Source organism: Ictidomys tridecemlineatus, chromosome 5 (assembly GCF_052094955.1).
Source record: "Ictidomys tridecemlineatus isolate mIctTri1 chromosome 5, mIctTri1.hap1, whole genome shotgun sequence".
NCBI classification, from domain to species: Eukaryota; Metazoa; Chordata; class Mammalia; order Rodentia; family Sciuridae; genus Ictidomys; species Ictidomys tridecemlineatus.
The window spans coordinates 111,611,636-111,636,633 of record NC_135481.1 but is presented as its reverse complement, the minus strand read 5'-3'; the positions used below and the strand labels follow the sequence as shown (position 1 = coordinate 111,636,633).

At 51.8% G+C, this 24,998-nt stretch overlaps 1 protein-coding gene across 1 annotated transcript in view; it reads right to left on the bottom strand.

The window, feature by feature from the left end:
* Dglucy (D-glutamate cyclase) overlaps positions 1–24,998 on the bottom strand; it is a 50,471-nt gene that overhangs the window by 15,049 nt on the left and 10,424 nt on the right. Inside the window, 11 exon segments of the mRNA XM_078049058.1 lie at positions 1,549–1,585; positions 1,588–1,647; positions 6,446–6,517; positions 6,520–6,576; positions 6,579–6,693; positions 9,344–9,417; positions 11,056–11,189; positions 11,191–11,236; positions 13,599–13,721; positions 14,816–14,966; positions 17,991–18,189. Of these exon segments, the coding sequence (XP_077905184.1) occupies positions 1,549–1,585; positions 1,588–1,647; positions 6,446–6,517; positions 6,520–6,576; positions 6,579–6,693; positions 9,344–9,417; positions 11,056–11,189; positions 11,191–11,236; positions 13,599–13,721; positions 14,816–14,966; positions 17,991–18,189 (1,068 nt within the window).

The following is a 24,998-nucleotide window of genomic DNA, read 5'->3' as shown; positions in this document are numbered from 1 at the left end:
TAAAAGTTTTTTTTTTTTTTTGGTACTGGGGATTGAACCCAGCACCCAAAAGGAGCATTTAATCACTGAGCCACATCCCTACCCTTTTAAAAATATTTTATCTAGAGACAGAGTCTCACTAAGTTGCTTAAGCCCTCGATAAATTGCTGAGGTTGACTTTGAACTTGCAACCCTCCTGCCTTAGCCTCCAGAGCCACTGGGATGACAAGTGTGCACCACTGCGCACTGTTAATGTTTAAAAAAAAAAAATCTCCATGCCTGTCCATGTCCTTAGATTGTGCTGGAATGTGGAACATCCCCTGTGCCTTGAGAGGGTGGGCCACCAAGGCGGCCTCAGAATGCACTCCTCAGCCCCCACTGGGAGGCAGACAATGGGGGTGGGAGGTGAAAAGTCAAGTGGGACGGAAACCACCAGGGAGACCAGTGTGTCCCCCGCTCTGGAGGAAGAGCTGTTTCTGGACGTGCCCCTCGGTAGAACTCACTTGCACACTCAGCAGGGAGGACTGGTCTTCTAGTCTAGAAGCTTCCACTGTGCCGTGGTCGGCAAGTGCAGCCTGCTCCGTGGAAACCGACTCCTCTTCTCCAACCCTCCTTCCACCAAGAGGACTTTCTGGGTTCTCCCCAGGCCGGAGCTATGTGTGACACCAGCTGTCTGGGGTCGCAAACACCTCTGACCTGCACCGCACACGCTTGCAGCGTCACGTGGCACATCGGATCTTCGGTCAGACTTTTCCTTGGACCTCAGATCCTCAGTATGAGCTCCAGATTCTGCTGCGATATAGCTATCCCTCGATGCCGAGTGACCCGTGCCTTAACATTCTAAGTGGACATTTGTCAGTGGGTTAGGAAAGAAATTTTCTGGTCCAGGTCAGCATTTTTTGAAAAGTGGAACTGCAGAGACGGAACAGAAAGCATCAGAGTACAGTGCACATCGTTGATGTGGATCCTGCAGTACTGCAGGAGCGAATGCTGTATTTAAAAATGTGTGTGTGTGTGTGCATATGTATGTGTGTGTGTTTGCAGTGTTAAACGCATTTTGGTGGGTTGTTACGAAAGTGTGCAAAACACTGCATCACAACTTGTGAGATCTGAAGCACAACTCTGCACATGATGAACAGGTGAATTTCAAAACGTGTGACCCCAACACTCAATAAGAAACACTCGTGAACACACGATTTCATAAGAGAATACTTAATATTAACATGCCAGCTTTACAATGCAACCATCATTCCACTATCCAAAGGAGCCAGGGTCCCCCAACTGAAAGGATTTCCTATTTAATAAGTCCTGACCTGTGGTTTGAAACTGCTAATCATTTTTTAAAAAATCCTCTTATTCCCTTCCTTTGTCAGAGGACAAGCCGCTTCTCCCTGCTGCCACACACCGGCTGGTTCCAGAGGTTCTGCGGAGCCCCGGCACAGCCCCCGCCTCTTGTGACAGAGGGGCCCTGCAGACCACCTTACGGGGCTGTGCAGAGGCTTTGCGGGGGAGTGAGGAGCACGTGGGTGTTTCCCATCGGGCACTTGATCTGGGACGGGACACACATACCTGGGTGACTTGGGGTCCCCATCTTTGCATAGGACCTGCGAGCGTCTTCCACTGATCCACCTTGGTAAGTTAACATTGGGATGGGTGTCTTCAGATCACCTTGAAGGAAACGGCAAAGGGTGGACACATCAGGCCTGGTGTTAGGTTTTGGAAATTCAAGTTCACTCCCCAAGGGCTCCTTTGGAGGGTGGTCAAGACCACTCTGGAACAATGTCCTCCTGCAGGACGCTGTTCAGTCAGTCCAGGCCAGGACACAGGACCTAAGTAAGCTCTAGGTTGGCAGGCTGGAGGGTGGAGTCAGGCCTGCGTGGAAGAGCACATACGTTGCATGTAAGACGCCCAGAATCCCACACGGACCAAGCCTGTGCCAGCCAGGTGTTAGACCAGGACGCAAGAAAAGACCACTGACTCCAATTAAAATCAAATTAAAGCAAGCTTATTATTTCGACCGGCCGGGCTTCCTTGCCCATCAAAATCGTGGGAGCCAAGGACAGCGGCAAGGCTTCTTTGTGGCTCAGTTTTATAGCCCAAAAAGTTACACGAAGGGGGGTTACAGATAACAACACTCTGAGGAGCATAACACAAGTTCACATTTTTGCTGGCCCCGGCATCAGAATTTATGGAGATCTTAGAGACTCAGAGAGGGTCGTTATCCGGCCAGGGAAGGCCAGAATTTATGAGGCGTCACTAAGGTTTAGGAAAGGGTTGTTATCTGGTCAGGGAAAACCGGACCTGGGTGAGTTCAGGACACGGGCAGGCATTCCAAGTAGGTTCAGAATTTGCAGTAATTTATAGTAAAGCCGAAATTATCTTTTCATGGTTTTATGGCGAGATGCCCAATTTTAAGAAAAGATCAGGTTGGGTCTATCACAGGGAGAGTGCTGGGCACACAGTTACGTGCCCACGGTGACAGTGTGTGGCCCTCCACTGGGCACTTGACGTCACACTCTCACTTAACTTTCACAGTTGTGTGGAATAAATACCATTGTCATTCCCATTTTATAGAAGAGGAAAACCGAGGCTCAGAGCTACTGAACAGCTTGGGCAAAGCCAAGTATTGGTGTGTCAGGACTCCAGCTCTCACTCCAAGTTCCCACCTGCCCCCCTCCACTGCATACCTTCAGGGACATTCAAGAAAGCCCCAGAGACCGAGCCTTGGGTTAGCTACTTATTTGGGAGTGATTTCCAAGATGCATTTGACTCTTGGAAAAAAAAGAAAGAAACAACACTTGCTCTAATTATAAAAATAACACCGACTGTGGTAGAATATGAGCAAAATATACACAAAACCAGCTTTCGCCCGCCTATGTCTCGGCCGTTTGGGGTAGAATCTGGTTTATTCATGGGCCCAAGATGAAGGCTTCTTCATGCAGAGCTGGATGGGGACAGAGCCGGGGACAGAGCTGGGGACAGGGGTCTCCTGCCCGACACGACGGGCCTCCTGGGTCTGCAGGCTCCAGGTCGGCTCTGTGGCCCTGGACGGGCACCAGGAGGTATTTTGGAGGTGATTTGGCCATCTCCATAATCCCCATCACCGGCTCCTGCACTGTCACGTAAGGCCACTTCACGCCCCCTACTCTCTACATTAAGGCCACACGCTTGTGTCACAAATGCAGCCTCAGGGCGGGGGCTCCTCCCAGGCTCTCCATCCCTCAGCTGCCCCGGGCCCTCTGCAAGCCGCTGGGCCATCCCTGAGGGCCCGCGGGGCAGGCTGAGGTGAGGACCAGGATCACTGCCAGAGACCCTGCTGCGGCCCCATCTGAGGGGAAGGCACTGGGTGGTCATCGGGGGACGCTGGTCAGGACAGTCCACCTGTGAAGTGATGGGCCATAACTGGGGGACTGGGGACAGGGGACAGGAGGTCACACAGGCTGAGAGCTCCAGCCCCTCCCTGGGCTGCAGGTGGGATCTCGCTCCACTTCCTACCAGCCACCCCAGCCCTGGGTGTCCCCCTCTGCCAAGTCACGCCCACCTACCAGGACGGCCGCGATGGCTCCCTGAGGTGGCGCCCGCCTTTCCTCCTCTGGGATGTGTCCTGGGCCTCAGTCACCAAAGGACTGAAATCACTGTCATCAAAAGGCCAAATGGATTCTTTTCTTCATTCAGATGTAAAGAAAGTTCTGCAGAATCCAGTAGAACCATCCCCAGCTCTAAGTCGCGGCCAGAGAGCAAGGTCCAGAGCAGCTGCCGGCCCAGCTCCCCGGAGAGCCGCTGCCCTCGGGCGCAGGGTCCCACGGAAACTGAGCTGGCCGCGAGCAGCACCAGACATGGGCCATCCCCTGGCCCTGGAGACCCTCTCTGCCCAAGGCCACACATGGGCTCCTTCTGCTCTCCCTGATGGCTGCTCTCCCTCCCTCCTGCTCCTGGGGGTAATCGGGTCCTTTGCTCCATCCCTGCTTATTCCCTGGACTTCCCCTGTGTCTTCACTGCGGCTCCCAGGGTGTCTGGGGCTCTCTAAGGCATCCTGGGGGCGCAGGCAGCTCTAGGCGCTCACCTCCACGTCCACCTCCCACTCAGCTTCTCCACCTGCGTGTCCAGCTGTCATCACGCATGTGACAGCTTCGAGCCCGCGCTCCATAAGAACTTAACTGTGGAAAAATACACAAGATATAAAATCGATCATCTGAACCGTTTTTAATTTGGTGGTACTAAGTGCGTTCACCTTGTGGGACCGTCATCACCACCCATCTCAAGGACTCTCATCTTCCCGAATTGAAACTTTGTCCCCATTCAACACCAAGCCCTCATGTTCCCTCCACCAAGCCCCTGGCAACACGAATTCCACTTTCCATCACTGTGAACTGGACAACTCTGGGTCCCTCCTATAAGAGGAATCATACAGTATCTGTCCTCTCCTGACTGGCTTATTTTATTTAGCAAAGTGTCCTCAAGGTTCGTACGTGTTGTGACTTGTGTCAGAATCTCCTTCCTTTTCAAGGCTGAGTAATATTCTGCTGTGCATCGCCTACACCACATTTTGCATGTCCATCCATTCATCCACAGAGAGTTGGGTTGTTTCCATTTTTTTGGCAACTATGTTATGTGTTTCTTACCACAACTGTGATTAGTCCTGGATCGAGGGGAATCCTATTTTTAATGTTTTAAGCAGCTGCCATACTGCTCTGGGAGCACCTGCCCCATGTTGCTGTCCCAGGGATGGTGCGCCATTCCCGAACCCGGATTCTTTTCTTTTTTTCTTTTATGGCTCCGGGGATTGAACCACTGAACCATACCCATAATTTGGAGACAGGGTCTAGCTCCGTTGCCCAGCCTGGCCTTGAACTTATGATCCTTCTGCCCCAGGTTCCCGAGCAGCTGGGCGGCAGGCTTGTGCCTCGGTGCCTGGCAAATCCAGACTCTTGGTCTACACCCCAAACCTGCTCCACCGTGATTCCCCCGCCCCCGTCTCAGCTCATCCAGCTCCGTCCTCTCAGTCACCCTTAGAGGAAGCCGTAGAGGAAGCAGTCCCCGATGCCCCATGGCACACCCACCAGGTCACAGGAACTCGGGTCGACGCCACCTACAAGACACCAGCAGAATCCGGCTGCTCCCAACCTCCCCCTGGACCTGTGCCGCTCGCCTGTCCTCCTTACTCTGAAGCCAGAGCCTGAGCCAGGGGTGGAGGTGGCGCCAGGAGGCTCCGGGAGGGACCCGATAGCCGGGCCTGGACACCCTGCCCGTCCCAAGCCACCCTCACCTCCCACCTTTGGCAACCTGACCAGTCCTCTGTACCGGCCGGGGGCCTTCCAGGACCAGGGAGAGCCTGTCCTCCTCTCAGTGGGTCCCCAGGGCCTTACCCAGAATAAAAGCCCAGAAGCCCAAGGTGCACCCAGGGGCATTCAGAGGCCTGTGTCCTCTCCCGCACCTATGACCTCTGCCCAGGCTGATGCTGCACCCGGGCACTCTTCCCTCAGCCAGCCCGGCCTCCCTCCATCAACCCCGCGAGGTCCACCCTGACCTCCTGTCTGAAGCAGCAGCCCCGCTGGCCCCCACGCCCACTCCCATCTGCTGCTCCTTCTCCATGTAATTGTCGCCTTCTAACACAGCATCCTTTTCTCTGATGTGGTTTGTTTTCTGTCAGATTCCAATAAAACACAGGCTCCGTGAGGGCAGGATTGCTGCTGGTTTTGTTCACGGTGCCTGGCACATAGTAGGTGCTTGATACACGTTGGCCGCCTTAGGTGGAGTCTGCATGCACAGAAACAGCCTTTGGGACACTTCCAAAATAATGGGGCCCTTTAGGGTTGGCCTTGCTGGAGGCGAAGTCCTTTTTAAATGCTGGAAGAAAAAGGCACTTCCCTGAAGGATGCGTGTGGAGGGACGAAGAGAGAGAGGTGGTGGGAAGTGGTTAGATTCTCGGGGCTTCCAACCTGCGCCTGAGTAGCCCTCCCCTCAAGGTGGAGGCGGCGTGGGGAGCAGGCTTCACACAGCCCTCGGCCAGGCTCAGCCCACGGACGGGTCAGAGCCCTGCATCTCCAGCCCCTGCAGCCCTGATGGCATCTGGGCATCTCAGGCGCAGCCCTGGCCATCTGCACAGGCGGGACACTGCGGTCTGCACTTTTCAGCCGCCCTGTATTCCACCGCCCCTCCCCAACCCCAGTGATCCAGGGCTGAGCTAGGTTGCTGAAGTCCTCGCAGCCTGTCAGAACTGAGTTCAAATCCCAGCTCACCATTCCTGCCTGGGTAAGTCCCTGGCCCTCTTGGAGCCTCCGTCTCTTTCTCTCTGCAATGGGAATGGTGCTGCATATGGCAGAGAGTTCTTCTGAGCTCGGAGAACTCCCTGTGTCTAGGGCACAGCCCTGTGCCTGGGTGCCCTGCAGAGGGCTGTGCACACTAACTCCCGCCAGCCTCTGCAAGAGCCTCTCTGGGGAAATAGACTGGGCCCGTCCCTGCTCACCTTGCTCTACAGCGTCTTCAACAAGCTTCCTGTGCAAGCTCAAGGCTCTCTGGCCGACCACCCTGGAGACCCTCCAAGGCCACAGGAAGTGCCCAGGGCCATTGCTCCCAGCGGGTCATCTGTCTCATCTGCTCACGATTGAAATGTGTGGGGAACCCCGTGGTGATCAGCACCGAGTGGGCATGGGACAGTGACAGATAGGCCTTCAGCAGCTCATCCTGACAGAGCCGGGCAGATTCCTCCGTTGCCTAAAGTAGAAAAGTAAAGCATTAAAATAAAACCAACCAATTGTGCTTAAAGTCCAAATTTCATGCTAAGAATATCCGGGTTTTCACTGTTCCCTCCCTCCCTCCCTCCCTTCCTCCCTCCCTCCTTCCCTCCCTCCCTTTCTCCCTCCTTTTCCTCCCTCCATTACTGGGGGTTGAGCCCAGGGGTGCTCAAACACCAAGCTACATCCCTAACCCTTTTTAATATTTTGAGACTAAATTGCCCAGACTAGCCTCAAACTTGCAATCCTCCTGCCTCAGCCTCCCAGAGAGCTGGGATCAGAGGCGTGCACCTCTGCATCAGGCTGCTTTGTGTTTTAAAGAATTGCTCAGCAGGGGCTGGGGCCGGGGCTCATGGTCGCACACTTGCCTGGCATGGACAAGGCACTGGGTTCGATCCTCAGCATCTCATATAAATAAACAAATAAATAAATAAAATAAAGGTCTATCAACAACTTAAAAAAACAAAAAAAGAATTGTTCACCAGAAAGCATTCCTGTCCCCCCACTTCCCCCAGGGGTGAAGGGCCACCGGGTACATGGCCGACTGGCCTCCCGTTCATCTAGCCGTGGCTATGAGACTGGCTGTCTCCGGGGACCATTAGTGGGAAGGACGGGTGCCCCCTGGCCTGGCCCCGCGCGTCCTGTGATCTCGTGGCAGAGCTGCTGGGTCCCTGAGTGACGGGGAGCAGAACCCCTTCCTGCCCTCTCAGAACACCCCTGGAAGACCCCCAGGACTGTTAGGCGAGGGCGCAGGGGCTCCTAGGGTGCTTCAGCAGAGCATCTCGGGGCTGTTCGTTACAGCAGCTTGGCAAACCCTTGGGCAACCTTCCCCACCGGGGTACCGACCCCTCTACCCTCCCTGGAGCTCAAAGGAGGCCCTGGAGGGACAGAGACTGTCCTCGGAGGGATCTGAGTCTCCGGTGGGAGCTGCTCTGCTGGGAACCACCACTCAGCTGTAGCTGGCACCCAGGGGGGCAGCAGGGGCAGGCAGGGCAGCAGCAGCACACGCTGTAATGGCCACCGCAGCCAGCCTCCTGGCCGTCACAGAGCATCACGCCCAGCCACACTCGGGTCATCTCAGAGCCAAACAGAGCCCTGTGGGGGACAGGGTGACTAGGAACTTCCACCCTGGCTATGGCTGGAATCCCAGGACCAAAGGGACGTTGGTTTGCAGCCACGCGTGGGGAACCCTGGGGACGCAGGGCTGGTACTTCCTGTGGAGGGAATGTCCAGATTGAGAATCTGGAAACCTAACTCAGTGCAGGTGCTCACGAGTCACTTCTGTGTGTCCTTAGCCACACCTCTTGACCTCTCTGAGCCTCAGTTTTCCAAGTGGGAACTAAAAAAGTTTTGTCTATATCTTAGATTTGTACATTCCACAGAGACAGCTACCCACTTCTAGTCTGTAGCATACCTAGTAAAGAAATCACGAGTGTGTAGACAAATTTAGTGATAAGGATGTTCACTGTGGTGTTATTTATGGGATTAAGTACTGGGATATTAATCAAAGGCAGAACATTTCTATAAATAGATAACAATCCATAGAAATATAATGGAATTCTATGCAAACATTAAGAAGGACGTGGTGGAAGGCTGTGATATAGAAAACGTTCACTATATATTCAAAAGTGCAAAGAGCAAGTTATAAAGTAGTGTACTGGAATTCTAGTCCATACGCATGCCTGCAGAGGTTGGAGAGTGAAGAAAAAATTTACTGTCGATATTGGCTAATTGCAATGTGGTTCTGATAAATTTTAGTGCTTTTTTTAAACTTTCATATATTTTTTGATGCTTCTATAATGAGCATGAAGTACTGTTGATAAGAGGGGAGAAGAATCACAACTTTTTAAAGGAAACAATCAGGAGGTACTGTATTCCATTGGACATGGTGAGCACTAAGGGGGGGGGTTTGGTCAACCAAAATCCCCGCATCCATTTATGATGATTTTATTATCAGTGCAAAAATCATTACTGTCCCCCTATATCCCTGGCATTCCTTCAGATTCTCCAGGGACCTCGTGTGCAAGATCCTTTTAAAAAAAACACCATGTGACTCTCCTGCTTGCTGAATAATTCTCAGTGCCCTGGACGCTGTCATGAATCTCCTGTCTGCTTATTTAATATAGTGGCAATCAAAATCATCTATTGTTCTTGAGGATTAAAGATGGTCCTTACAAGATGAAATCAATACGTCCAGACAGCCATTAAACTGCCTCCGAGCCTCCTGTTCCCAGCCCGCACAGTCTGCCAGGGCACTGCCGGGCAGCGCTGGTCTTGACCTCTCGCATCACCCTTATTAAGAAAGGATTCATCCCCTCTGTGGTCAGTACACTTCCCAGTTCCTTTTAATTTTTTTTTTAAATTTAAGTGAATGGCTGAGTTAATAATTCCTCTTCCTCCTGAGCCTGTGCTAAGTGGGAGAGCCAACAGCTTGGGCAACAATGTTTGTGTGGAAGAAAATATGTGCAAAGTTTAGAAAATATCCACCCAGGGGCTGGGGATGTAGCTCAGAGGCACAGCACTGGCTCAGCATGTGGGTTAGACCCTGGGTTCCAGCCCCAGCAACACACACACACACACACACACACACTCCATCCACTATCCATAAGAGATCATGCACACCTGCCCACTGCATGGGAGGGTCCTGGGTCTGCCTGTGGTGGGCTGAACTTACATGTGTTGCACGCAAAGGAGGCCACATCCCCTACAGGAGGAATAAAGGAATGAGCAGACCAGAGACCAGGCGGGCAGCTGGGCCGGGTGGTTCAGTGGGAAGCTTCATGACTGGATGATCTCTGCTCCCAACCCCAGGGGACAAAAGTCGCCATTTCTAAAGTTGGTCTGCTCTGTCAGATTCTGGGCTACAGTGCCGCCAGCAGGGGACAGGGTCCCAGGCTGTCTGCTCCACGGCCCTGCCAGGAGCTGTCCTCTTACACTGTCACGGGAAACAGCTTTGTCTGGGTCCTGAGAGTCTGGCCCAAGAATTCACTGCCCCAGACTGGCCTCACCCCTCTGTGCTCCGTGGGGGCCGTCCACCTTGGATCTGATCCAGGAATCCCTTGGGAAACAAAGGTGCAGAAGAAGGAGTGGACTGTGAGCCAGGGGGTGATGGAACCTCCCTTTACCTGCCCAGGTGATGCTGTGACGTACCAGGTGGACTCAGACTCCAATTTAGCCAACACGGATAAATTATGGGCACTGGAGCCGGTGGACATGGGTTCAAGCTCCGCTGGACCAACTGGGAGGTTATATGGACTTAGACGAGTTTCCTAAACTCGTGTGCCTCGGTTTCCTCGTCTGTTAAGTGAAGTTAACGATAGCTGTCTCGCAGGCACTGGCAGAATTTAATAAGATGGGACAGGTAGTGCTTTCAGCATGATGCTTGGCACAGAGTGACGCTCAGGAATCTTCCCCAAGCCCAGGAGGGAAGCAGGATTGCTGGAAGTCCTGTCCACTGACACAGGTGGCTCTTGAGAACACGGACCCAGGGAACCCAGTCTGCCCTTCCCAGACAGCGGGCGAAACAGCGCCCTCTGCTGGCCGCCTGGGTTCCGCTCCTGGAGGTGGGGGAGGGGAAGTTCACAGCCCCCAAAGGCCCTCAGTCAACCTCTTCCTCCTTGGAATCAGCAGCCGCCTGGAGGATCCTAGAGCCTGTCCCGCGCCCATGACTCACAGACCGCCCTGTCCCTGCTGTCCCTTCCCTGAGGCACAATGTACACTCTAGAGGTTGGCTGGAAGCTTGTGAGGCTGTAGCCCTCCCAGACCCCAAGGGGGAGCCGTCCAGCCCCCACCTCCACCTTCTGCCCAGTGTAAAAGTCCAGTCTGTGTCCAACCCAGGGCAACGGCTCTAACCGGGGAAAATCGGGCACCTAAATGAATTCGTGGGGAGTTGCCCCTAGAAGCCGCTCTCCCTTTCTTTCTCTTCTGCCCCGGGCCCGTGAGGTTCTGGGTAGCAAGGTGCCCAGCGGGCACACTCTCCCCTCAGGCTCCTTCCTGTGTTCAGTGCTGACATTTAGAACCGCAACTAAAAGTCATAAGGAAAAAAAAGATCACCCACTGCCCACCGCCTAGAGAGATGGCCAACGTTACGTCGGGGTGCATTGACCTCAGCCTCCTTGGGATTCACATGCAGGATGAGCATTTAAAACACTCACACTGTGGGCCCAGTTTGCAGAGTTTTTTTTTTGTGTGTGTGTGGGGGGATAGAACCCAGGCCTCATGCCTCTTGATGGTGAAGCGTTCCACCCTGGAGCTGCAGCCCGCCCACGTCCTGCCCTTCTCCCTGAGCACTGCAGCAGGGAAGAGTCTCCCCAGGTCACTGGGTGTGACCGCTCTGTCCTACCTGGGTCTATGGAGATGGTCGCCTCCTGTCCTCTGATCTTCTGAACAGCGGAAGCTGACGCAATGCTACAGTGCAGAGGGTCTTGGGAAACGTGGTGGACCTCTGGGGTTGCCTCAGGGCTGAGACAGCTGGTCGGTCATCACCGTGGGTCCTGGAGTGCTGGTGAAAGCCACTGGAGCCTCTGCAGCCCACGACAGGAAGGACTGGGCCCGGCCACTCTCGTCTTTGCCCACTGTGGATGGCAAGATGGCACCCACGCCCCAACTTGGCCTGTGTGGCACTAAGACCAGAGCTTAGGACCGAAGGCCCATTCAAACAGCTGCCTCAAGTTTTAGGAAAGCAGAGATAGTGTGACAAAAGAAGGGAGGTACAGTCACAGCTGGAGCCAGCGCTGAAGCCATGGAGACCACCAAGTGTTTACAGAGGATCTCGGCGTCTCCGTCTGCTTTCCAGGGAATATTTGGCTGCGAACACTGGGAACGTGGTTTCTATTTTTCTCGTCGCGCTTATATTTTGCTGCAGCTTATGCTAATTTTGTTCTTTAAGAAAACTCTCCCCTACTAGATCGCAGGCCGTGCGAGGTGCTGCAGCATAGTTACTAAGGAGCAGCTTCAGCGTGGCAGGCACACTCGAGTTTGAGATGTGACTCTCTCCTCTCTACACTTATTTCCTCGATTATAAAACAATGATAATACCTGGCGGGGGTGGGGGGTGTTGTCAGAACTAAATTGGAAAATGCACATAAAAGTGCTTAGCCAAGTGCCTGCCACAGAGGCAGCCCTCAGTAAAGGCTGGTTTGAGTTGCTGCACCAGATACGGTATCTCAGCTTCTCTCCTTGCGCCTGGCTCCTGGCTGCTGAGTCCTTACTCTACTTAACCTGCCCTTTCTGCCTTCAGTGGTTATTATTGTCCTTGGGCAGGCTACTTTCACCCAGCTGAGTGCTTCTCGGGAGGAGGAATCATTGCTTATTCATCTCAGAATTCCTTGCACATAATAGGTGTTCAAAAAACCTAGAGGTGAATTGAGTAAATAACAATGTCTCGGATTCACGTAACAGTAGAATTTCTTAGATGTAAAGAAAGTCAGAGCCAGTCCATGTTTCAAAAGGAAAACCTACTGCTAGGTACACGCCTTCCAGACGTGACGCATAGAGGGATGGACCACCGGGTCTGCCGGGTGCTGTCGTTTCTCTGTGTTTTAGATAGCACCGAACATGGCCACTCCAGAGCCATCACCCATCAGAACAGTCAATTGCTGATCAGAGTTTAAAGGTCGAAGCTGAAGAATGATTCAAGTTTGTCCTGACTGATGATGTTATTTGTTCTCATTTGCAATCAGATACACAATTACCATTGGAGCCAAAGGGCTGGAGTGTATGGGGCGGCCTGTGGCAGTGAGTTCTGCAGGGTATCCCGGTGTCTGATGGCAGGGGACCAGAGACTGCTGTGCTGTGAGGCTGTGTGCACAGCTCCCTCAAACCCCACCCCAAAATGATCACAAACTCTCCGAGGGCTCCATCTGGTCTCATGCAGCTTTATAGTCCCAAGATCTGGGTCAGGCCTGGAACATGGTAGGTATTCAATGAACGCATGTTAAATAAATGAATAAATAGCATCCCAGGGATCTTGGCATATCTTTTCACCTTATTACAGAGAATCTTTTCTTGTTACAAGTACTGATAGCCAAACTCTCATGAATGCTTCCAAAATAAGCTAAAGTGACACTGAGTTCTATTTCTTCTAGAGCAAGTGTGGCTGACCAGGCCAGAATTTTCCTGGCTCTAAGACAATGGGTTGCAACAATTATTATTTTTATTGTTTCTGTAATGTTCCAATTTTGCTGTGAACTGCTGAGGGTGCCCTCAAGTGTCTCTTCATTGTAATATCACTCGAGCTCTTTGAAAAAAAATGTACTGATAGTGTTTTCAATTACCTGGTTAAGTACAATTGGCCTCTGTATTTCAATTGTGAATTGAAAATAGTCTAAAGGGGGGAAAAAAAAACTGTCTGTACTGACCATGTACGGACATTTTTTTCTTGTTATTATTCCCTAAACAATACAGTGTTCAACTATTTAAGTATTTACATCATATTAGGTCATAAAGGCAGTTTAGAGATGACAAAGTATACGGGTGTGTGTATGTGCAGGTGATATGAAATATTATCACTTAGAAGGAACTTGAGAGCCCATGGATTTTAGTATCCTCTATGGGGGCGTTTCCTGGAATCAGTTCCCATGGATACGGAAGGATGTCTGGACAATGTGAAATGGTTTGGTTAGTTTTGTTTCTTGGTTTTGCATTTTGTTTTCCGGGCCCTGTGAACCTCCTGTTGGGATGAGCTGTGAGTCTTTAGAGATGGAAATGTATTTGAGCTCTGAGCTGCTCTGGCGAGGAAACCCAGCCTGGGGTTAAGGACGCAGAGAGTCTGGTTTCGGGCTTTGGTCTGGAAATGGTTGCCCTCTAAGCCTCTGCTTTCAAGAACTCAGGCCACTGGCTCTGCCCTAGGTCGGAAGTAGGTGCCCCCTTGTGCCCCCAAGGTACTGCAGGTGCTGACAGCTTCGAGACTGGTCAGTGGAGAAGGCCAGAACACTGGGCTGTCCCCTGGCCGCCACTCCACGGGCTCCCCATAGTCAGGCCTGGAGAGTGCTTTGATTCCCAACCATTCTCCAGGTGGAGAGAGAAAAAAATTGGTGACTCCCTGGCAGGTGCCCTCCACCTTCAGTAGCGTATGGTTCTTTCTCCAAAAGGAACCCTAGTCTCAGGTTTATCTCAAATGGTATTTGAGGAGGAGGAGAAGGGGACTGGGAGACTTTCCAACTCAGGATATCCCATAACCTGTGACCCATCTTGGCTGATATGGTTCCAGAAACCGGAAACTCAGACTCCATGATGTGATTTCCGGAAGGCATTGAGCCCAATGCTCTACTTTCATTGCAGACTGTAACGAAGCCAGGGTTTGCCAGTTTTTCTCGACACAGACTGAGTCCCGTGGCACAGAAACTCTGTTGCTTACCACCAATAGCACCTCCAACCCCGAGTGGCCATCGTGGTGGACAAGGACAGGGAAGATGGACGCTAGGCCTGCTCAGCAGACCCCCTCCTGGTGGGTGGTCCTAGCCTGTCTTTACATGAGGAAGGCAGCAAATGCTGATTGTGTTCTCACAGACGCCAAGGTTTGCATAATTTAAAAAAAAATTTTTTTTTTGGTACACCGCTGGGCAAACTCTGTACGCGGGACCTGGGTCTCACCCAGGGCCAATACAAGGCTCTTATCAGGCCTTCTGCGAGCTCCAAGAGGCCCGGGCAGCTTCCCAACTACAGTCCTTCACCCCTGGATCCTTTTACTCACTTTCAGATGGAGGTCATACTCTGGGAAACAGTGGATTTCAGCTCCAGGGAAAATCTGGAACAGAGCCTTCTCTGCCCACATACGCCACTGACCAGATTAGAGGTGGCTTTGAGCTCAAATCTTGGGACAAAGAGTCCTGCTGCCACCCTTTGCTTCCCCCAGTTTCATTTGAAGTTCACAGGGGCTTCACCATCATCAAGGATCCCAGTGAGTGAGGCTGGCGAACCCGCCAAGGGCAGCAGCTTTAAACCTGGGGGCCTCTGTACATCCAGCCCTGGGGCCCTCCAGGACCCTCTGGGCCTCCTCCAGGCCCTGCAATCCCCACCCCTCCCCCCAGGCCCTGGGAACAAGGCAAGTTCCTGAGTCCTCCAAGGCACTGTGAGAACCATGAACAAGTCTGGGCACTGACCTGGGTCACCGATGTGAAAGGGTTGTCCTTGGTCACCTCCCTTGGAGCAAGTGGCCTGCAGCAGCCTTTCCGGCTTCTCTTTGGGAACAAGCCTCACTGTGGCCACCAGAGGGCAGCAGAAACCAGCCACAGGGGCACCAGGCACTGCTGTCTGTCAAATCAAGTAAAAAAATGTTAGAAAACCGTCTTAGCCCAGATCCAAGCCCTGAGCACCCAGAGTTCAGGGCAGCTGAATGAAGGGGGAGGTCGCAGGAGCTGTGATAAAAATTCGCCTTCTACTTGGAGGTGACATAGAGATGGGCATGTTTGCTGATAACCACTGGTTTAAAACAGCGAATCCTAACTTTTTATGTGCCATGGATTCCTTTGGGGGCCTGCTGCAGCTACAGACGCCCTGTGGTTAAAAGTCATGCTGTTAACCACTTTAAAAAAATTCATAGGATTCCAGTGGCAACCAGCTTTATTGCAACATGAAGTTACTAAGTTCTCGAAAAAAACGTGAGGCCACAGTATGTGTGCTTTCCCGCCAACCGCTTCAGGAACCAAATGGCGATCGACAACCACTGTGAGCTGAAGCAGTGATCCGTGTGGGATACTTTTGACATTCCAGGAAGGGCTGTGATGAAGATATCTGCGATTTTTTTTTTGGCAATCAGGTCTGCTGGTGAGGCGGCCGCGTGTTGCTGACTTTCATAACTAAAGGAAACCCTGTGCTTCAATTTGAGGTTATAAAAATAAAAAGGTTTTTTTCCCCCCATCCAATTTCATGGACCCTCTGAATTTTCTCCATGGATCTCAAGGGGCCCGTGGACCACAGACAAGGAACTTCTGAGAGAATCACAGGTGAAGAGACACAAGGGAGCAGAATATCCCACCAGGAGCTGGTGCTGTTCCAATCCCAGATTCCACATGAGAAAGAGTCCGTCCAAAGTCCCCGGGGCTCTGCCTCACCCCGTCTCAATAGAAGTCGCCCAGGGTGGCCGGTGCCTTTCACTGCCGGGGTATGTGTGTGTTCTCCCTCCTCAATGGTTTCTGGTCCCTGCAGTGGGGCTTATGGAAGATTTAGGACGCGGCCAGAACTCTAATCCCCGAGGAAAGCCTTGGCGGCCACCTCAAGGGCTTGCTGTTCCCCTCTGGCGGCCGCAGGATGAACCTGGGGGTGCCTGCCAGCCCAGTGTCTGCCCTGGGAGAGGGACAGGTTCCATTCCAGGGCCACTGGCAGAGCCAGGAGCACTCTCCAAGGCCAAGGGGCCTCTGTCTGGAGGTGGCTTCTCCTCCTGGCTGACAGCAGGATCCAAGGTGGCTGCCCGGCCACCTGTCCCAGGACCCAGGGACAGAGGGGTCACGGTGAGGCCTCGGGGACAGTGAGGTAGGGTACCAGTGCAACCACGGCCACGTGAAGCACATGATGTGGACACTCTTGCACCTCCACGAGGCGTCGTCCCCCAGTGATCACACCTGCCTCGCTGACATAGTATAGATGGCAGACAGGGGCTCCAGGTTCCAGTTGGCTTTGGGACTTGAGCAAATGTCTGTTTGTCTATCTGTCTCTCTCTGCCTCAGTTTCCTCGTCTCAAATGAGAGGCTGTGTGTGATGAGCCATAGGCCCTCCCAGCCCTCACCTACTCCAATGCTAGTAAGTTCCAGGGCTGGACCCTGCTCTGGGGCCCAGCCAGCAGCCGCAGCACCATCCCGCCCTTCCCTAGTTCAAGGAAAACCTGTCGGGCACGTGGTTCCCTGTGAACGGCAGCACAGACTGTGGACACCCTTGTTTCTGACCAGAGGCAGCTCAGGCCTCTCTGGCAGGAGCCCAAACCAGACATTTTAATAAACGTTGCAGGGCTCAGGGTGAAATCTCCCATCTGAGTCCTTCATGAATAAGGAAACCTGCAACGTCACCATCTGCCCTGACCTAGCAGTGAGAATGCTCAGACATTCCTGTCCAGAAAGGGGTCTGTGGAATGCCAGGCTAGTCCTCTCCCCTGGATAGGATAGGTGATGGCTGGAAGGAAACCCCAGAGGCACAGGGAGGGGTTACAACATCTAACAGAGGCTCAGCCCAGGGGCCGCCAACTGCAGTGCAGTCGCCTCCAGCCAAGAACAAGACCAGGTTTTCCTGATACAGACATAACATAGCAGCTAGCGGCTGGCAGAGGCCCTGCCACAAATCCCCGGGCATTAGCATAGCCAGCCACATTTTCCCTGAAGAGATGTGCACCTGAACCAGGGAGGTGTTTGAAAAACCTCACTGAGGGGCCCTAAATTAAAAGACCCAGACACATTCCAGACAGGTTTGGTGGACGCGGTTGCAATGCCCTGCCAAGAAGGGCCACATTGGATGTCACGGCAGTACTGGAGGTGGGTGGGCGAGAGGTTGACTCAGAGGCGAACGACTTTTCCTGGGTTGCAAAAGTGGCTGAGTTGGGGACAGAACTTAGATTTTCTGCCTTCTGTGCCAATGTTCTCCTCACCACAGGAAAATGCAAGCTGACCCACATTTTCAGGCTGAAGTAGCACCCCCTTTCTCCCCAGAAAAGTCTTAACTGGGCTTCTCCAGAAATCTCCACCATGGCTGATTTTAGAACTGTCAGGAAAAGAGTCTCTGCAAAAGAGTCCAATGTAGATAAACTTCCTATTTTCATGTCGCCCTGTTTTACTGGGCCACTAGCTGAGAAGATACCAGCACTCCAGATGCTGGATACCCCCTTACTAGTTTTTCACAAACGTATCCAGTATAGGACTTTGAAGAATTGTGCAAACAAGGCCTCTGGCCTGGAGCTGGGCTTCACAGAGATGTCTACATTCCTAAGATAAGAGAAGTTACCAACTGGGCTCCATGGTAACAGCTGGCAGGGGGAGGAAAGAAAAGGGAGAAGAAGCTCCCCCCTTCTCAGGTGTTGTCCTTGAAGGGTTAACTTGCCCAGAACAGTGAAAGAAAAAGCTGCTTCTATGTGAACTTCTGCAGACTGTGGACTTCTGAGCCCCTCCCCTTACAGCTGGGTATAAAACTCTGAAACTCCCTGAACTCGGGGTTCAGGGGGTTGATTGATTACAGCAAAAGCTGTGCCCTCTGCACCTGGCTGCAGCCAAATAAAACGGTTTCCTGCTGTCTTCGGTGCCTTGCCTGTCTGTCCCTACAACAAGGCCTCTCTGTGCTGGCGGGTTGTGTGCCTACCTTGTATGCTCCTGTGTGGCTGAGACCTTTGGGGTCTCTCTGGGGGAGCCCCACCTTCTCCAAGGCCCTTTCCAGGGAGAAGCTGCAGTCTAAGATGAAGGTCACCATGTCCTTCAGCTGCTCCGAGTACTCCCCCAGTGAGATCAGGGAGCCCGCGCAGTCACCGAATTCATATTTCTGGAACTGGGGACAGACTGTCCTGGGGACACAAGGCAAAGCTCATAGGCCCCAGACCCTCCATAAGGTCCTGGGCAATGGATTTTTTAAAAAGGACTGGGGTGAGCAAGGGGACTTCCAGGGTTGAATTTTCGGGCCCACTTTCTTGGTGGCAAGGTCAAGAAAGCGGTTTTCAGCAGAGGCCTTGGTTGGCACCCTTGAATCATGACCAGATTGGAGGCTACTAAATTGGCATGCAATCAAGTAGCCCCCACCACCCCGTTATATTTCCTATAACCCCACCCAAGACCAGCCAAGCCAGCAAGAAAAAACAGTGGTGCTCTCTCTGCCATGGAGGTGGGGCCAGCAGACCACACGGGACAGGGGACGATATCTCCAGGAAGCTTTCAGAACCAGTAGAGTGTGAGTCCTCTTTCCCTCCTTACAGAAACTCTTCTGTAGGATCTATGGTCCTGAGCCTGTTCTCCACTCACTCCCAAATCATCACGCTGTTGTTCCTTGCTAGACAATGCTGGGTGACAGAGCTGTAGCAATAGACAGGACACCATCCCAGTCCCTAAGTAGCTCCTGATCCTACGCTGGTCAGTGAGAATGCATTGGAAACAGATGCTTGCAAAACAGAGCAGAAGTGGTAACAGGTCAGGCAGAGGAGTGACTCAGGGAAGGGAGAAACCCACTCTTTCTTATTATAATAGTTTGGAACTGGATTGTCCCCCAAAATCCATGCATTGAAGACTTGGTTGCCAGCCTGTGTTCTATTGGGACATAGAGGAATCTTTAGGATATGTGGCCCAGTGGAAGGAACTCAGGTCATTGAAAAGGATATTTACCCCCTTCCCCTGCCCCCTGCTTCCAGGCACCGTGAGGTGAGCAGCTCTGCCCCAACATGCACCCTCTGCCACCATGTTCTGCCTCACCACAGGCTCAAAAGCAACAGCACCAGTCATGGTCTGAAACCACAAGTCCACATAAGCCTTTCCTCCTTGTAAGTTGTTTATGTCAGGCATTTTGTTACAGTAAAGGAAAGCCAACCATGTAACCATGAAGGAGTTGGTGCTGGGTGTTTAGGCATAAATAGGAATTTTCCAGTCACACAGGAGGAAAGCACATCGAGGCAGAGGGAACAGGATGTGGAAAGTGTGGGGGCATCCAGCACTATGGTCCACTGGGGGCTCTGCTCCAGGAGTCTCTGAGTTGGTGGTACAGCAGGAATCAGGGGAGCAACCTCAAGGATCAACCTCAGCCCCCTGGAGTCTCCATCCCTGGAGTTCACAAAAGATAATGACAGGAAGTCCCTGGGGTGCTGTCTGTCTGAAGAGAGGGTTGGGGATGACTAGAGTATCTGGGTCAGAGCAGGTCAGCTGGGTCCTGAGATTGTGCAGGCCACAGGAAGGCTTTGAAGAACTTCAAACAGGAAAGTCATGTGACCAGATTTAGATTAAGAAAAAGTGAGAGTAGAAGATGGGAAGGGGAGGAGAAGGTGAGGCGAGGGCAAGGAAGGCAGTTACAAAGTCTGTTGGTCTAGGCGAGGGAAGGTGTGAGCCACATTTAGCCAGGTGGGGGATGAGGACTCACTGGAGAGGAATTATGGAAGTAGAATCCCCAGGGCCATTTATGAGACGTGTTATAAGTAGCCAGTACTAAGCTGTATGTATGCGGTTTTTTCTTAAATATCTACTCTGTGTTAGTCAGCTTTCAGTCACTGTGACAAAACACCTAAGAGAATCAACTTACAAAGATGAAGATCTATACTGGTTCATGGTGTCAGAGGTGTCAGCTCTTGGTGGCTTGTCCCCATTACTGTGGGCCTGCAGTGAGGCAGGACATCATGGAGGAGAGCACATGACAGAGCAGAGCTGCTCACCTCATGGTGGCAAGGAAGCAAAAAGAGTTCTTGCTTTTCTAACAAACCCCTTCTCCCAAAACCCATTCCAGTATGGGCTCATCTACCGATGGATTAATCCACGGATGAGGTCAGAGCTCTCATGATCCAATCGTACCCCAACAGCCCCACTTCTAAACACTGCTGTACCGAGGACCAAGCCTTCAATACAAGAGATTTGGGGGACCTTTAGTTTCAAACCATAACACACCCCTAGGATAAGGTTTCATTTATCAATTAGGCACAGTAAGAGATTAGCAATAATAACTAATAATAAAATAGAACAGTTATAACAATCAGCTGTGTTTGGTTTGAATTTGAAATGCTCCCCCAAAAGCTCCTAGTTATCACTGCAGTGCTGTTCAGTGGTGAGAAGACTGGATTGTGGGAGCTCAGACCTCATCAGAGGATCAATTTGTTCAATGGATTAATAATTTGAATGGACTCCTGGGTGGTACCTAGAGGCAGGTGGGGCACGGTTAGAGGAAGAAGGTCACTGGAGCGTGGGCTCAGGGACTCTATCTGTCTCTGGCTGCTTCCTCTCTCTCTCTCTCTCTCTCTCTCTCTCTCTCTCTGCCTCTCTCTGCTTCCTGGCTGCCATGAGCTGACCAGCTTTCCTCTGTCCTTCCGCCATGATGTTTCGGCCTTGGAGCCAGCCAAGCATGGACTGTCTCTGAAACTCAGAGCCCAAATAAATCTTTCCTTAAGTTGTTCTTGACAGGTATCTTGGTCGTCACTATGAAAAGCTGACTAACTCACACGGTTAATGACAGTCGCTTTAAACTTTGAATTGTTTATTTCTGGAATTCTCCACCTCGTATCTTAGGCCCCAGTTGACTGTGGACAACAGAGGCCGTGGACACGGAGTCCCTGGATGAGGGAGGACTGCTGTAGTTGAAACGTCCGGGTGAATCACACAAGGCGGGTGATGTGGGCCGCTGGAGGTTAGTGACCGAGGTGTGCTCCTTTTCTTCTTAGCCCTGCCCAGGCAGCTTTCTGGAGTGGCTGATGAAGTGACAGATGGCAGTGCCCAAGGGATCTCTCCTGGCCTGGACTTTCTTAGAAATCCCAAAATTTCACCCTGATGTAGAGGCAAGGGATAGGATCAAGAGATAGGGGAAAAGTGGGAACAGTAGGGAGGGCAGCTCAGTCTGGGCAACAGTCATGAGCGAGGCCCTGTGCCAGGCACTGTGGGGTCCTCAGGGCTGGACAGAGGGCTGTTGTGGCCACTCCCAAGCTTTGACTCCAGGAACCTGATGCCTGGGACAGCACCCAGGGTGAGCCACATCCACTTCTCTGGCTCACCACACTCCTTTGGCCTTTCTTGGACTTCATGCAGTGAAACCACACACTAGGTGCGTCCTGAGTCTAACTTCTTTCACTCCACATTACACCTGGGACGATCTGAATATCATTGTGTTAAAGCTGCCCTTACTGATGAGCATATGTATGTAATTCGGGCCTGTTGCTAATGGACATTTGAGGAGTTTCCAGGTTGGGGGTGCTAGACACTGTGCCCCCGTGAACATTTTAGCATATGCATTTGGGGGTACGTGTGTGCGCGGCTGTTTGGCAGGTACCTGGGTTTGTGGGACAGATGTAGTCACCTTCTCACGGTGGCCGTGGCCATCTGCTGCCAAAGGCGTGGTGGTCCCAGTCCTTGGCATTGCCTGCCTTCCTGCCTTCCATGTTTGCCATTCTGGTGGCTGCGGAGTGGCGCCACCCTGTGGTTGTCACATGTATTGCCTTGGTGCCTTTTCACCTGTGGCATCGGCCATTGGTAGATCCTTTGGGGAAGGAATCTGTTGGGTCTTGTGTGGGATAACCACCTGCCGAAAGGCCAAGGAAGCGGCCGTGCTCTTCAGGACTATGAAAATGACCCGGAGCAACGCGGGAGGGGTGACAGTCAGCTCAGAGTCTCCCTACCCTACCCGCTGCTTCTTCCCTCCCCAGCCTGTTGTGAGGATAAATTGGATTTTTAATACAACAAATCAGGGAGGCTTTAGATGCACAAAGCTTCTTTGTTCCCTTTTAATTAAATGTACTTCGGGGGTACTATGTTTAGGTTTCGTGTTTTTTTCCCCCTGCTGGAGATGAATAGAAAAGTCCCCAGTTGTCCCCCTTAGTGACAAGTCGTGGAACAGAGGCCTCACTGTTTGGTGAGTGCTCTTTCCTGCCTGGCGTGATCCCTGCAACCCGGGTCTCCCAGGCTCCACCTGACTTTGTCTTTGAGGAGATAAATGAAGTGATTTCTCTGAGTCTTTTACCTAAAAATCAATATTTTAAAACATAATAAGAGTGACGGAGAGGAACTCATCTTTACATCCTCGTCTGATTTAAAGCCCCAGGGAGAAGTCCAGGCTGCCATTTTCCAGCCATTGGGTACGGTGAGCTTCTCTGGCCCGTCAGGATTTCCCAACAGGTGACGTGGACAGAGTGCCCCACTTACCTTAGCTCAGGCAGATCTCCCTCCCGAAGGTGACATGGGGGATTCTATTGCTACCTTCATTTTGGAAGAGGAGGCTTGGAGAAGTCACACACTTCCCCCACATCTCCTCGACCAGTAGGGGCAAAGCTGGGGTCCACACCACAATGTCTGATCTGGGGGGTCTAAGGCCCAGCTCTTCCACCCTAGTGCACCCGGAAGCCCCTGCAAGCTGGTTTAAGCTAGGGTTTGTTGATCGCATAAATGACTATGGCTCTCTGTAAATGACGCTTCCCAGCTCTTTTGCAGTGGACCCTGGCCTTGGCCATGAGATTTGCTTTAGGGAACAGGATGTGAGTCAGTGATTGCGAGGGGTTGACGTATGCGAGGACATTAGGGCTCACCTTCACGGAGTACTGTCTCTTGGAGTCCTCAGCTACTGCAGAGAGAAGTTTGGCCACTCTTGTTGGAGAGGCTTCATAGCCAGAAGCTGGCTGTTCCAGCCATCCCAGTGGACACCAGACATGTAAGGGAGAAGCCATTAGGCTGGTCCATCTCCAGCAGATACAGTATGGACAGAGGGATCCCTCCACCAACCCAGCCTTGGTTGCAGAGTTGTGGGAATTATGGTTTTAAGCCACGATGCTTTGGGGTGCTTTGTTAGGCAATAACACATAACCGTTAGCCCACAAACAGAAACAAAGGCCAAACATGTTGATAAACAAAACGAAGACTGCCTGTTCTAGCGAGTTCTTTAAGTAGTGTTACTAGTTTTCTCTTTGGTATTTGCACCATTACCAGGAAACTCTGCTTTTATTGTGAAATTTTTCTGGGACTTAGGTCAGTGACAAATTCAGTATGTGTTCTCTCTTGGAGGGAGCTTCAGGACCGTGGGTGTCCCCCTGGGAGAGGGTAGGGAGATGGGTGCTACCCAGAGAAGAAGGCCAGTCAAAGCAGGGGAGACTTGGTCTGTGTCAAATCTGATTGGACTGCAGTGTAACCTGGGGTACTCTTCCCAGAAGGGACAGCCCCTTGGTCATCGGAGCCCACGGGCAGTTCTCCTTCTGGGGCTGAGCTGAGGAAGCAGCAGTGGGTGACCTGGGACCCCTCCCAAGGCTTCCTTACCTCTGGGAAGCTAGGTAGTGACCAGGGCTAATCGCCCTCTGCTCTTACATTCTGCTCCTCTGCAGAAGCTCTAAGTCTGGGGGAGGTCTAGACCCTACTTAATTGATATTTCCAGAAAAAAAATTTCAATATCTTTGAATTTTATTATTATTTTAATTTTACAAGTTTTATGAGGAATAGTGTGAAATTTTGATACATGTATACAGTGCATAATGATCATGATATCCTAAAAGCCAAAATCAGGTCTTTTTCACCGCATCCCATAGCTTGGATCTGTAACAAGTGCCAAGTGTCACCTCTTTGAAGATGTTTTACGTGTCCTCCTCATTTAATAAAGTTTACCCTTACTTACTCGTTTTCAGTTCTTTTTCTTCATGTCATGTATTCTTGGAAGTTAATTAATTAATCTATTGGTTTATCTTCTATATTTCTTGCTAGAAATTGTCCCGGACCTGTGGGTGACGACAAAGTGACAGAAAGGGTCATCAGCTTCTGCTGGTCCTTCCGTGCTCTGATTTAGCCTATTTATGTAATGACAACCCCAATGTCCAGAAATTTTTAAAAGCACCTGGTGCCACTTACCCGCAGCCGTGTTGGATGTGTTTCTGATGTTTGCTTTCCTCTGTAGGATCAAGCTCCTTGATCCTAGGGCAGAGGGAAGGCTGGGTCTCCAGGGGAGGATGAAGGACGTCATACCTCCTGTGACTGGGCCACGGGGACTCTGGGTGGGGGCAAGAGGGGAACAGGTTCGCAAGCACAGCCTCCACCCCAGCAGGTGCCCGGGCAGCATCAGCTCCCTCCTCCTGCGTATCTGGGGTGATGTTGTCTAGAGGAAGTTCTTCCCCTGCTCAGGCCTGTTTTGGGGTGACTCTGCCTGACCTGGGATGTCCTCCCTCCCTCTCTGAAGGCCTCTCCTTTCCTCAGAAGCACTCAGAATCCCTGTCTCTGTGGGTGGCCGACAGGCTGGCATGGCTCCTGGCTCTCAGAGCCATCTGGTCACTTGTCTTGACTTGGAGTCTCAGTGGCCTCCTAGTCTGCTTGACCCTGAACTCCTTTCTCTCCCCTGGGCCTGGAAGGCAGGAACCCACCTTAGACCTCTTCCCGAGGCCCCAGAGCACCATCCTGAGCACACAGCACACACCAAAGACTTTCAAGGAGTGAGAGACTGAATGGATGCCACCCGCAACCACAAATGAACTAACAGGCTGATTGTCACTCTGCTCCCGACGCCTGTGACTTAGAGTTAGATTTCCTGAAGGCAAGAATTTTGTGTTTTCTTCCTTGTGCTCCCCTACCCTATTTTAGGAACAGTGATTTAATCAAATTTTTTGGTAAGTGAATAAATAATGTAGAGTGGAAAATAGAATGCATTTTTAAAATCAGCTAAAAGTTTAAAAAA